This window comes from Megalobrama amblycephala, linkage group LG18 (genome assembly GCF_018812025.1).
Source record: "Megalobrama amblycephala isolate DHTTF-2021 linkage group LG18, ASM1881202v1, whole genome shotgun sequence".
Taxonomy (NCBI): Eukaryota; Metazoa; Chordata; class Actinopteri; order Cypriniformes; family Xenocyprididae; genus Megalobrama; species Megalobrama amblycephala.
The window spans coordinates 34537759-34552003 of NC_063061.1; the positions used below are offsets into that span (position 1 = coordinate 34537759).

Sequence of the window (14245 nt, forward strand, 5' to 3'; positions counted from 1 at the left end):
ATCAGTACAAGGTCCTACCCTTCGGGCTGTCCCTGTCTCCTCGCGTCTTTACCAAAGTCGCAGAGGGGGCCTTGCCCGCTCAGGGAAGTGGGCGTTCGCTCCTCAACTACCTCGACGACTGGCTCATTCTGGCCCAGTCCTGAGAGCAGTTGTGCGAACACAGGGACCTGGTGCTCAGTCACCTCAGCCAGTTGGGGCTTCGGGTCAACTGGGAAAAGAGCAAGCTCTGCCCCGTGCAGAGCATCTCCTTTCTCGGTGTGGAGCTGGACCGGTCAACATGACAGCACGTCTCACCAACGAGCGTGCACAGTCGGTGCTGAACTGCCTGAACTCGTTCTCGCGGAAAACAGCGGTCCCACTGAAACAATTTCAGAGGCTCCTGGGGCATATGGCATCCGCAGCCGCGGTCACGCCGCTCAGATTGCTCCATATGAGACCGCTCCATCGAGCTCAATCGTGCGGCCGACGCGCTCTCACGACAGCTCATGCTCCCGGGGGAATGGAGACTCCACCCCCAGGCGGTCCAGCTGATATGGAGCCGGTTCGGGGAAGCACAGGTGGACCTGTTCGCTTCTCGGGAATCCGCCCATTGCCAGTGGTTTTATTCGTTGACCGAGGGACCCTCGGCACGGATGCACTGGCACACAGCTGGCCCCGGGGCCTACGCAAATATGTGTTCCCCCAGTGAGCCTCCTTGCACAGACACTGTGCAAGGTCAGGGAGGACGAGGAGCAGGTCTTGCTAGTTGCGCCGTACTGGCCCAACCGGACCTGGTTCCCGGAACTCATGCTCCTCGCGACAGCCCATCCCTGGCGCATCCCCCTGAGGAAGGACCTCCTCTCTCAGGGGCAGGGCACCATATGGCACCCGCGGCAGTTGACACCATCACTTCGGCTAGAGCCCCCTCTACGAGGCGCGCCTATGCCATGAAGTGGAGTCTGTTCGTTGAGTGGTGTTCCTCCCGCCGGGAGGACCCCCGGAAATGCCCGATCGGTGTTGTGCTTTCCTTCCTTCAAGAGGGTTTAGAACGGAGGCTGTCCCCTTCCACCCTGAAGGTCTATGTGGCCGCCATCGCAGCGCATCACGATGTGCTTGATGGCAAGTCACTAGGAAAGCACGACCTGATCATCAGGTTCCTCAGAGGCGCCAGGAGGTTAAATCCCCCTAGGCCTCGCCTCATTCCCTCCTGGGACCTCTCTGTCGCCCTCTCGGGCCTCCGGAGAGCTCCCTTCGAGCCCCTTGAGTCAGCTGAGCTGAAACACCTGTCTCTCAAGACAGTGCTCCTGACCGCGCTCGCCTCCTTCAAGAGGGTTGGGGACCTGCAAGCATTTTCGGTCAGCGATTGGTGCCTGGAATTCGGGCCGGACTACTCTCACATGATCTTGAGACCCCGGCCTGGATATGTGCCCAAGGTTCCCACCACTCCCTTCAGGGACCAGGTGGTGAACCTGCAAGCACTGCCCCCGGAGGAGGCAGACCCAGCCCTTGCGTTGCTGTGTCCCGTTCGTGCTCTGCGCGTTTACGTGGACCGCACGCAGAGCTTCAGAAGCTCTGAGCAGCTCTTTGTCTGTTTTGGAGGTCAGCAGAAGGGAAAGGCTGTCTCCAAACAGAGGTTGGCCCACTGGATAGTGGATGCCATCGCCTTGGCGTACCAGTCCAAGGCGAGCCGTGCCCCCTCGGGTTGCGAGCTCACTCCACTCGGGGTGTTGCTTCCTCCTGGGCGTTGGCGCATGGCGCCTCTGTTGCAGACATTTGCAGAGCTGCAGGCTGGGTGACACCGAATACATTCGCGAGGTATTATAACCTCAGAGTGGAACCGGTGTCCACCTGTGTGCTTTCTACTCGTAGATAGCCGTGGGTGTTCGCTTGCTGTGCCATTTCCCTCAGGAGAGGGAATGCGAGCACTTTTCCCGCTCCTCAGTTCAGTTCCCCGTAACGGCGAACCCTGTGGAGTTCCTCCTGCATCCTGCGGCGGCCAGACGTGGCGGAGGCGTCCGGCGCTAGGTCCAGTACTCGTGTGTATGCCCGGTTGGTCTGCCCTTGTACTGGGCTAGATGCCCATATGTGTGATTCCCCTCGGGTAATCCCATATGTGTTTGTCCACGGTAAGGTTTCCCTGACGGTAAACCCGTGTCTTTCCCTGGGCGGCTTCGCTTTGCCCGTCTCTGATTGCTAGTCGTTCCTCCCGGAAGGTAGGACCTACATCAGAGATCTTCCATATGCGTTACTGTTCTCTGACCAGTCCATATGTGTCTTCCACACGTTACCTCCCTTCGGGCAGGGTGTGGTCTCCGTAGCTTTCCCCTCCTCGGGGAACGCTTTCCTGGCGTTTTTGTCGTTGCTGAAAAACGAGGGATTGAGTTCCGAAGCACTCTTCCCCGTGGGGTAGGAACAGCAGCTTCGACTTCTCCACGGTAACGCCCTGTCCTCTCCATCCCACCGGTATGGAAGACATTCCTGGGCTTGCTCTGGGCGCTGGAGGGTTGCGAGTATGGGCCGCATTTGCATTTGGCACACCTCAGCCTGCCAGCACCTGCCTCCCTAACACTCGTAACGTGGTTCAGTTGCTATGGCGCTTTCCACGGGACCCCATTATGTCAGTATCGACGTAACGTCGAACGTGACTGACTGAATGGGAACGTCTAGGTTACTAGTGTAACCCCGTTCCCAGAAGGAGGGAACGGAGACGTTACGTTCCCCTGCCATAGCTTTGAGTCACCGCTGAGCGGCCAGATACCTGTCTCGGCTCCTCAGCAAAAATATGAATGAAGGTGAATATGCCGGCCCTATTTATACCCGGATGCCGGGGGAGGGGCCCGGCATGTAAATCTCACAGGCCAATTCCCATTGGCTTGTTTTGTATCCTTGGAGGTGATTGGGCTCCCAGGCGAGACCCCATTACGTCAGTATCGACGTAACGTCTCCGTTCCCTCCTTCTGGGAACGGGGGTTACACTAGTAACCTAGACGTTCTTCTCCCTTTACAGTTTCTTTGACTCATTTTATTTGTGTGCATCATACCACACCACTTTTTAATTATATTTATTTATATGCATATAAAAAAATCCCAAACATTTAAACTAACATGTTCCATATAGGCCTATTCCATCTGTCCTTTCGATCAAATGGACCTCATTAATTTAACAATAAACATTTGCATATCTTGTATGTGACATGTAACAGATGAAGTCATACACATAATATAAGCTATTCTTTTGACAGCTGTGAAGTCAGTCTACAAAACACAGCACAGAGTTTTATACAGCCTACATCCAGAGAGACCGGACATTCACTCTTCAGGTGATAAACTCGTCTTTTAAACTGGATTCACTTTCTTTTACATGCTGAACCATATGTCACTGTGGTTATACGTCATATTAAAGGGTTTATGATCATTAGTTGTCAACAACATGAAATAATGGATATTAATAATTCTAAAACTTTGCTTATGTTTTATCTCTAATAATTACAAGCCAGTTAGGCTATATTTATAAATATGATCCAAAAAAGATAAATTTAAACTTATACTTTGCTTTTAACCCTACTACTGTCACTATCAGTCAGATTCTGTGTTATTCTGCTGCTTATATCCGCATTTTACTTTTTTTCCAATGAATTGGGAGTCATTTCCGTCAAACTGTAAATAATTGATTTCGAATAAACTGGGTTATGCATTGACAATATGCACTCGAAAATATTTCAGTATATAATAAAGCTCTACATAGCAAAGTGACATTCTCTTCACATGACGACCATCAAAGATCAGGAAATTACAAATGAAAGATAAAATGGCCAAATTACTGTACTTGCAGCAGCATTTTTATTTATTTTCACAAAAACATTGTACAGGACCGTGAATTACCCAAAAATATGGATAGACATAGAAATATTATTATTTAATTAGTTCTAGGATAAGGATTATTGTAGCGCAACCTTACAATTTTAAATGACTTGTTTCAGTCTTTTTGAATAGAACTTACCAAGAATCACATATTGCATATTCAGTCTACTTTCTTATCTTGTTCATGTTGAACTGCAGTCTGAATAACCCGGTACATTTATAATTCTCTCCTCTATTAGCAATATCAGTTGTAAGCTCCTGTGCGGCTCAGACAGACGAGAAGGAAATGAACTCCACCACAACAGGAGCGTCCACCAACTCCACAACCCCTTCTATCTGGATAGTGGATAGTGGCCAAATATATATATTCTGCATCAATGTCTTGTTTGGTCTTCCTGTACACTCCTATGTTATATGGCTCATCATCACAGGAACTGGACATGGAATTGCTTCAGGATTCTTCATCCTCAATCTCTCTTGTTGTGAGATTTGTATCTGTGTGGACTCTCTTTTCTTTGTATTGTCACATTTTATTTCAAGTTTCTTCCCATTAGCACTTTTTTTACAAGGTCTTACCATGACTGGCCGTCCTCTGTTTCAGTGTCTGATGTGTGTTGAGCGTTACCTGGCAGTGGTTCATCCTGTAACCTTTCTGAAGTTCAAACCTCTCAGATATAAAGTGATCTGCTGCACTGTGGCCTGGATAATCGGTCATGGATCCTGTTTGGTCTGCCTGATCATATTTTTGTTATCTACCATAACTGTACACACATGGTTCTTCATGATGCAGTTCCTACTCTTCTTCTTCATCCAGTTGTTTTGTCTTGTGGCTGTTCTCAGAGCTCTGAAGCAGTCAGGACCAGGAGAGAGAAGAAGAGAGAGAGAGAGAGAGAGAGAGAGAGAGAGAGGAGGAAAACCATATGAAGAGAAGAGCATTTTATCTCATTCTAGTAACTACTGTTACCTTGGTTATCACATACGTGCCAGTTACTATGTCTACAATCTTTAACATTCTGAGACAGCAATACATTGTGTCACTTTGGTATCCTGCTGTGATTTGTAATGTTCTAGCTAGTTTTGTTCAGCCTGTTCTTTATCTGCACCAGGCTAGAAAACTCTCCTGCCTCTGTTCTCCATAAAACCTGTAGAAAATGTGACTACACCTAGTGTAGTAATAATATATATATAATTTTTTTAAGTACAAATTAAGTACAATTTACCTTGATCTTCAAATTCCAAAAGTTTTCACCCCCCGACTCTTAATGCATCGTGTTTCCTTCTTGAGCATCAGTGAATGTTTGAACCTTTTTTAATAGTTGTGTTTGAGTCCCTCAATTGTCCTCAGTGTGAAAAGATGAATCTCAAAATCATACAGTCACTGCTGCAAAGGGTTCAAATATGCAAAAGGATGATTTTTCTGAAGAACAGAGCTCAGTTTAACTGTTCAGGACAAACAAGGGACTCAAGAACACCCCCTCCCCAAAACAAACAAACAAACAACAACAACAAAAACAGTCATGCATCATCCAGGTAATGACACGCAGTATTACGAGTCAATCGTTCACAAACTTTTGACCGGGCCATTTGAATAAATTCAGCTTTTTTTTTTTTGGTCTTTTTTTGTCTTTTGTACTATATGTAAACATATTTTATGTAAAATATCTTACTCAGGACAGTACTAAATAAAAAAATAACGTGCATTTTGTTAAAATTTTCACAGATTCTGCACGTGGTTCACATACTTTTTCTTGCAACTGTAGATCAGAAAGTCAGTGAACAACAGCCAGTCAATGTGTCCATAAAACCTATTTAGTTTAAGTTTATTCTTATTGTGTTATATATTTATTATAAATAGTAGCTATTTGCTTGTTTTTCAAATAAATCACCAATTCCTTATATATGCAGACTTTTAAATGATTACGGATTTTAGAATACATTTTTGTATTATGTTTAGAATTTTTAATGAGGGTGGATTTCATGAAATTATTCTTGGGATGGTTATATAAGATGGTTTGTTGGTTGGATATTGCATGCATTTCATTTTAGTTTGTAGATATGGACATCTTCATTATAACAGCAAAATAATTCACTTTTCTTTTGTAATGCTGAAAAGTCAATAAAACAAAACAATAAATCTTAATGATTCAATGTAATTTTCTCTTCCATTCTTTCTAAAAAGTTTGCATACCAGGTGTTCAGTGATTGGCACCTGCTCATTTCACCTCTATTGATTTTATGGATCATTTCTCTTTTTCACTGTATGAAAAACAGCCATACCACATGAGCAAGAGTATCGCGGCACCATGTCTATGATGAATCACAATTCTGAAAAATGATTAGGAATTGACATTTTGTGCTCCTGGTTTGGTTTATTATGTTGTAGCTAGTTTTGTTCAGCCTGTTCTTTATCAGCACTGCCTGCCTCCCTTCTTCATTAACTGACAAAAAATGACTACACATGTTTTACTTTTTTAATAATATTTATTTACTTTTTGTGTGCAAAAAACAAAACCAAACAAACAAAATAATGACTTTTTTCCAGCAATATCTAGTGATGGCTGATTTCAAAAGGCTGCTTCATGAAGCTTCGGAGCTTTACAAATCTTTTGTTTCGAATCAGTGGTTTGGAGCACGTATCAAACTGCCAAAGTCACGTGAACCATTGAAATTTTTAAACGGTTCGAAACACTTATGATGTAACAAGGCCTCGTTTACTGAAATTACATGACTTTGGCAGTTTGATAGATGCTCCGAACCACTGATTCAATATAAAAGATTCATAAAGCTTCATGAAGCAGTGTTTTGAAATCACCCATCACTAGATGGACACTAAGTGGAAATCACCCATCACTACATGGACACTAAGTTGCTATTTTGTTTTTTTTTTGGCACACAAAATTCTCGTCACTTTATAACATTAAGATTGAACAACTGCTTTAAATATGTTTTTAGTACCTTTCTAGGCATGTGAAAGTGTTAATTATCTTCCTGTCAATGGAGGAACGACATGAGGGTGAGTAATTAATGACAGAAATTTCATTTTTGGTTGAACTAACCCTTTAAAGTTTACGAATATGGCTTCTTGGAGTACAGTTTTAAAGTTAAATCACTGAAGTTCTGTGAAATAGTAAGACTACAAATAAAAATCAGTACCAATATCACTAAATGCTTGTTCTTCTCCCTTAAAAGTTTCTTTAACTAATTTTATTTGTGTGCATCATACCACATAGATGAACATTTTAAATATATTTATGTATATACATATAAAAAAAATCCCAAACATTTAAACAAACATGTTCCATATAGGCCTATTCTGTCTGTCCTTTGGGTTGTAAGGTTGAAAATATCCAAAGATATTTTAAAATGAACAAAGACATTTGCTTTACTGTTTCAACCCCCTCTCTCTTGCTACAAGTGCCATTTGGAAGGAACAAATGTGTTGATAGTGATCAAGGCCTGTAGGCCAAGATGTGTGTACATCGGGGGTCTACAAATTGTCACACCTTTAGTACAGTGGGGGAAGTTTTAATCTTCTTATTGGACAGTCTGAATGTCTCACATTTGGGTTTCAGTCACATGCAAGGAAGGGATAAAAGAAGATTGTAACTGTTGCTCTGCCTCTTTGATTCTTGGCTTTTCTTGGGCACTCTCTGGCTCTCTCACTCTTTCTCTCTCTTTCTCTCTAGGGATTGTGGGTAGTGGGAGGAGCTTAGAGTTTGGGAACACGCTTTTGAGAGTTTGTCACGTTAATCTTTTTCTCGTTTTCTTTATTTGAATTTTCGTAGAGAGAGATTAAATTTATATAACAAACTTTTTGTTGCGCGCTGACTGAGGTCGGCAAAATTGGCAAATGGGGTCAAGCGGATATCTCTCACGCTTGACTCTTAGACATGGTTTGAAATGTACACCTGATGATTCCATATCCGTGTAAGATGCGTCGGTGGTGGGATAAACATTAAGTCAGCTTCCAGAATGAACAAAGCTGTTGTTGTTTTTCTTGCAGATGTTCAGATGGTAGATGGTTTGATTGAACGTGGAATTACAGTTAATAACACGTTTGAAAGAAAATAGTGCTATCGAATGTTCCTCCGTTTATTAAGAACGAAGCAATTCAAGGAGTTCTCGAAAGATACTGAAGATGAACAGCACCTATAAAAATGATTCCGATAGGTCTAAAAAGTCCGGATCTCAAACATGTTATGTCTTTTCGGCTATGCACATACATGATATTAAATGAATAACAAGATCCGCTTAACTTGGCTGTAAAGTTAACTAATGAGGGCGAAGATTATACAATCTTCATTAGTTCGGATCACATGTGGTGTTTCTCATGCGGAGAACAAGGGCATGTTAGACAAACATGCCCAAATAAACAAAATGATAAGCCGTCTAATCTCCAAACAACACAATGGACAAAATAATGACTTTGTCCCTGGTGTTGAAATGGCAGCAAAAGGAAAAACAATGACGTAGTAAATAGTGACAAGGGCGAGGAGATCGTCAATCAGGCAAGTAGTGGAGAGAAATCCAATCTGACGATTAATGAAGATGACAAACGATCAGAAAAAGAACAAACAGTAAGAGAAAACAATAAAGCAGATGGTGAAAGTGAGGCAGCTGATGATAGTAATACTCAGATGTCAGTTATGAGTTCAGAATATGCTTGTTCTGAAAATGATTCAGAAAATGATCTTGAGAGTATAGGCAGTATTTCTGATATGGAGGATTCTGAAAGAACAGAGACTTTGGGTGCTAGATTGTATACAGTAAAACAAATTAACGACTTTCTAGATTAAACTAAAGGAGCTCGAAAACCACAAATTGTGAAATTTTTCCCAGATTTGAAGCGCTTTCTGGCGTCATGTATAGTGTTGTTTTTGGCGGCCTGTTTTAATTTTAGTATTAGTCTAGTCTTTGTGTCAAGCTGTCATTTTAGTTCTTATTAGTTTTAGTCACGTTCATACTCTTTTTAGTCTAGTCAAGTTTCAGTCGACTAAAAGTCTGAGCATTTTAGTCTTATTTTAGTCAGATTTATCCATGACTATTTTAGTCTAGTTTTAGTCGACGAAAACTGATGACAAACAAAACTGATGACTGAGTCTAATTTTAGTCAATGAAAATTTTATTTTAGTCTCTTTTTAGTAATGCAATTCTATTTAACCCAGTCAATATAGTATAATACCTAGTAGTATAGACAAAACTAAAATTTTCTTTTAGCCAAACCCATTTTAAACAAGGTTATCTTATTATATTGTTTCCTACATTATATAGATAATACCTTATAATGCCTTGAGATGTCTCTTAACCCTTTTAGACCCGAAGGCTTTTTTAGAGGTTTTTTTTTCTTTTTCTGAGCGACAAACAAAAAAGTAAAGACTCATAACTCCAAAACTGTAGCAAGGAAAGTCAAAAGGTAGGTATCATTTGATAGAACACATTTAAACGTTTTAGAAAATATAAATCACATTACATTTGGACATTTTCCTGCTGAAAAACTGCTGATAAAAGACAGTATATATATATATATATATATATATATATATATATATATATATATATATATATACATCATTTTATAATTTTTCTTTTTTTTATTTGACATGGAATAACTCAGGAAGGCAATAAGATCAGAGAAATTATTTTTTGGTGATGCTCTCCTACAGCTGCATCTTTTTCAGATTTTGTGGTGATAAAGTGTTATTCATTTTTTCGCGGCTAGATGGCACCCATGGGCGGTACACTCCGGTTTAGAGGCGCTTCTCAGCACTCGTTAGGAGTTTTTCGAAATGGTTAGATGCATTAAAGGTGATAGAGAGGATTTTTTCGTCGACTGAGAATCCAAAGACTGTTAGTGAGTTTTTGAAATGAGCGCATGCGTAAGAACAACCCCCTCCTTCACAGCTCATTTCAAGAGAACGCCTTCCAAAACTCATGCACGAGTATTGGAACACGAGTGTTTACCACCGACATTTGCTGTGTCGAGTTTGTGGATTCATTATGTCGGACTCACCGCAGGTAACTCATAATTGCAGTTGTTACTCCTGTCTCCTGACAAAAACATTGCATGCGGCGCCTGTGGAGTGTGGAAAGTTACTGGAGCGCACAGCCGTGCTCGTCTCTCACAAGGAACGTAACGGCAGTGATTGACATGACGATGATCGCGTAAACGATTGGCTGATGTTTTTAAGGCCCTACCTCGTGCACAGATGATGTATATTAATATTACTACTTTCAGTGCACCTAATAAATAGTCTTTTATCAATTAGTAAAGACAGTTTCAAGTAATATTGCAAAAATGTATAAAACAAAACATCCTCTTTAGCACCTTTAAAAAGCTGAGTTTCTAAGGTTTAAGATGATACCTATTTTGTGTTGTTCCACGTTGGAAAACGAACATGGATGGGTCCAGGAACATTGGATACACAATGCATCCAAGAAAGATGAGAGACATGTTTTTAGCCAAGTATGTCAAATCATTCCGTGAGTAATATCTTGTGATCAACGCAATATATTATGTTGATGTTGGATTCATTTTAATCATAAGAATCTGCTTTAAATAATGATGTGCATTTTCTATGATCTGTGCAGTTTTTATTAAGTTATGAGCTCGTGAAATCTACGGCTGCGTCCGAAAACTGGAAAATGCTGCCTTCTGAGGACACATTTCAAGGTAGTAAGGCATCAAGGCACGTCCGAATCCAATGTTAGCTTCACTTCCTGTCTCATGAGATACCTTCATCTGATCGATTTTTGAAGGAAGCATAGATGTATCCTTAGCTGCCTTTGATATCCCACAATCATGTGCTTTCCATTCTGTGACAGTTGAGCTAGAAAAATAAAGATGGCGTCCGAAAGTTGCGTTTGCTGCTCAGTTTGTGTATAAATGTAAGATTTTGATCAACATATTTCAATTTTGATATCATTTCTATCAAGAAATTACTACTGTAGTAATTAAATATTTTAGTTCTCACCAAAGCTCGCGCTATATTGCTGTAGATCATTACACTGCCTCAGAAGTCTGTCCGAAATCAATGATTTAGCAGCCCCTGAAGTGAGACACAGGAAACAGAAATACTGCAAAATAATAATAATAACACGACTAAAATAACGTTATAACATTAGTCTCGTCTCGAAACCTGAAATCGGCTCGTTTCTAATTATGCCCCAAAATAGGCAGTTAAAAAAATTAATTTAAAAGACCTCAAAAGAAATTGACTATGGTGGTATATGTGATCTCCACATTTTAAGTATTTAGGGAATGATGATTTGACCCTGATCTTGCTCGGTCTTAAATCAGAAGATATGTTTGTTGATAATACTTTACAATAAGGTTTCATTAACATTATTTAACTGCATTTAGTTAACATTAACTAATAATGAACTGCACTTCTACAGCATTTATTAATATTTGTTAATTTTAATTTCAACATTTACTAATACATTATTAAAATCAAAAGTTGTACTTGTTAACATTAGTAAATGCACTGTGAAGTAAACAACCAACAAACAGCTGTATTTTTAATGTTAACAAGGATTAGTAATTACAGTATTGCACTTTTAACAGAAGTAACAGTTTAAAATTATTTTACCACATTTTGTGAGCTGCTGAACTGTGAAGACAAACACAGAGGAGACGAATAACATCACCACACCTGAAAAATTTACAAACTCCACAACTCAGTCCATTGGTCTAATGGACAGTCTGGAAATCTGTGTGTACAGCATCAATTTGTTTTTTAGTCTTCCTGCAAACTCCTATATTATATGGCTCATCATCACAGGAACACTAAGTGGAGTTGCATCAGAGTTCTTCATCCTCAATCTCTGTGTTTGTGAACTTGGTATCTGTCTGAATGGTTTGGTTTTTAGACTGTCAAGGTGGATCTCAAGCCTTGAGATAACTGATGGTTTTTTAATGGGACTTACATTCACAGGGCGTCCTCTGTTTCAGTGTCTGATATCTGTTGAGCGTTACCTGGCAGTGGTTCATCCTGTAACCTTTCTGAAGTACAAACCTCTCAGATATAGAGTGATCTGCTGCACTGCTATTTGGATTATTATTCTTGGCTCATGTTTGGTCTGCATGTATAATTTAGCCTCAGACAAAATTTGTGCACATGTATGGTTCTTGACCATGCAGCTTACACTGGTCATCTCCATCCAGTTGTTTTGTCTTGTGGTTGTTCTCAGAGCTCTGAAGCAGTCAGGACCAGGAGAGAGAAGGAGAGCGAGAGAGGAGGAAAACCACATGAAGAGAAGAGCATTTCATCTCATTCTAGTAACTACTGTGAACATGATTATCCTATATTTCCCACTTACAATCACAGGAATCTCTGTCATTCTGACAGCAGACAATTCTCCAACAGTTTGGTTCACTAGTTTGACTTGTTTTATTCTGGCTGGTTTTGTTCAGCCTGTTATTTATCTGCACAGAACTGTAAAACTCTCCTGCCTCTGTTCATCTTAAAATCTGCAATTTTAATATTTTACTTACTCCAGTCCAGTTACTGAATCTACTTATTGTTACTGGGTAAATATGTTACAGGTGAACGTGATTTCACCAAGTACAACCCCAGATAGCAAGCAATGATCGAAATAATGTTAAATCACTGTTAATGTGTCAACGTTAACCTCATTGAATCATTAATCATGAATTGAATATCACTTTTGCACCAGCAATCAATGGTAATGGCACTGAGTCAGTGTTACAATGTGTTGTTGGTTCAACATCATGCTTGCACAATTTAAAGACACACAGCCTGAAATAAACTGAAAATAAAAGAAGACAATACATCTCTCAAGATCTCAGCAGAAGTTCTTTTTGAGAATTAACAGAGGTTTAGATGTTGGTTTTATTGAAAATATTTAATCACCATTTTGGTGGTCAGTGTTTCCTTTAGTTGGGCGGTTCGACTCTTGGCTTTTTGTGTCATGGTCATGGGCGGCCAAGGCTCATTGATGCATGTGGGGAGCGAAGGCTGGCCTGTGTGGTCTGATCCAGCAGACAAGCTACTGTAGCTCAAACTGCTCAAGCAGTTAATGCTGGCTCTGATAAAAGGTGTCAGAATACACAGTGGATCGCAGTTTGTTGCTTATGGGGCTACATAGTGATGGAGCATTTTATCCACTCTATAGAAAACAATTGTAGAATTTGTTTGCTTACTATAAAAGCTAGAAGTGTTGTGAGGCCTCTTGGCCTATGTAACTGTAAGGGTCAAACAAGTTTACTTGGCCACTGAGCATATTTTGTTGGTAATTTTCCACCAGACAACAGGTGGCTGTGAAATGAACAAGACCATCATTAAAGGGTGTCAGGTGAAGGCTTCTTGCCTCCGGGGAGTATTGACTGTTTTGATATGATGTTTCATTTGGCCAATGGGAAAAGGCATCAATTGGCAGAAGGCCATGAGAGATTAAGGTAAATGATGTACAGTAGTTGGCAGTCGGCCACCCTTACTAAGAAAATTGTCCCTTACATAAGCAACACCTGAAATTTTAATTGGTGAAATGTCTATGGTGAAAAGGTCGGGGAGTACATGGGAAGGAGGTGTAGGAGAAGAGCCCCTGTAAGCGAGAATATGGGACAATGCGAATATTACCAGCCAATGATATTTTTTTGGTGGGTTTTTAAGAGATAATTAAAATGTATAAAAACGGCTAAGAGAGCCTCAGATGCGGAGCTGGCATCTCACTTTGTTGCTTGACAAGTTAAATACTTCTGAGACCTGGAACTTCGACTCTGAGTTTTTCTTCGAGACCAGAACTGAAGAAACAAAGAGACATCGAATCTGCCATGACATACATAGCAGCAGACCAGTCAGGGTGCCCATGCTGACCCCTGTCCACTGTTCACTTGGCCTCCAAATTCTTGAGATCTCAATCCAATCAAGCACCTGTGGGAAGTGCTGAACAAACAAGTCTGATCTATGGAGGCCCCACCTCGCAACTTCAGGGGTCTAGTGGAGTCCATGCTTTGATATATATATATATATATATATATATATATATATATATATATATATATATATATATACACAGAGTATATACTCACACACACACACACACACACACACACACACACACACAGCTTTGCTGATTTTGCTGTGTGATATTGCTTAAATACAACAGTTCAATGAACAAGATGTTTATCAAAATTAACTTTTTGGGGATAAAATTAAAGTATCAGATAAGAGTATATATCTTTTTGAACTTCTTTAAACCTTCTTTTTCCTTTTAATATTTGCATGTCTGATGTTTTATGTGACGTGTAGCACATGAAGTCATGCACACCTATTCTTCTGACAGCAGTGCAGTCAGTCTGTAAAACACAGCACAGAGATTTATACACAACCAGAGAGACTGGACATTCACTCTTCAGGTGATAAACTCCTATTTTAAATTTAAT

At 40.7% G+C, this 14245-nt stretch overlaps 1 protein-coding gene across 1 annotated transcript; it reads left to right on the top strand.

Annotated features, from left to right (window-relative positions):
* The first annotated feature begins 860 nt into the window (after positions 1-860).
* On the top strand, positions 861-12307 carry LOC125252311 (hydroxycarboxylic acid receptor 2-like). The gene is made up of 2 exons (XM_048165495.1): positions 861-1334; positions 11459-12307. The coding sequence occupies exons 1-2, from the start codon at positions 861-863 to the stop codon at positions 12305-12307; spliced, it is 1323 nt and encodes a 440-aa protein (XP_048021452.1).
* Positions 12308-14245: the final 1938 nt, after the last annotated feature.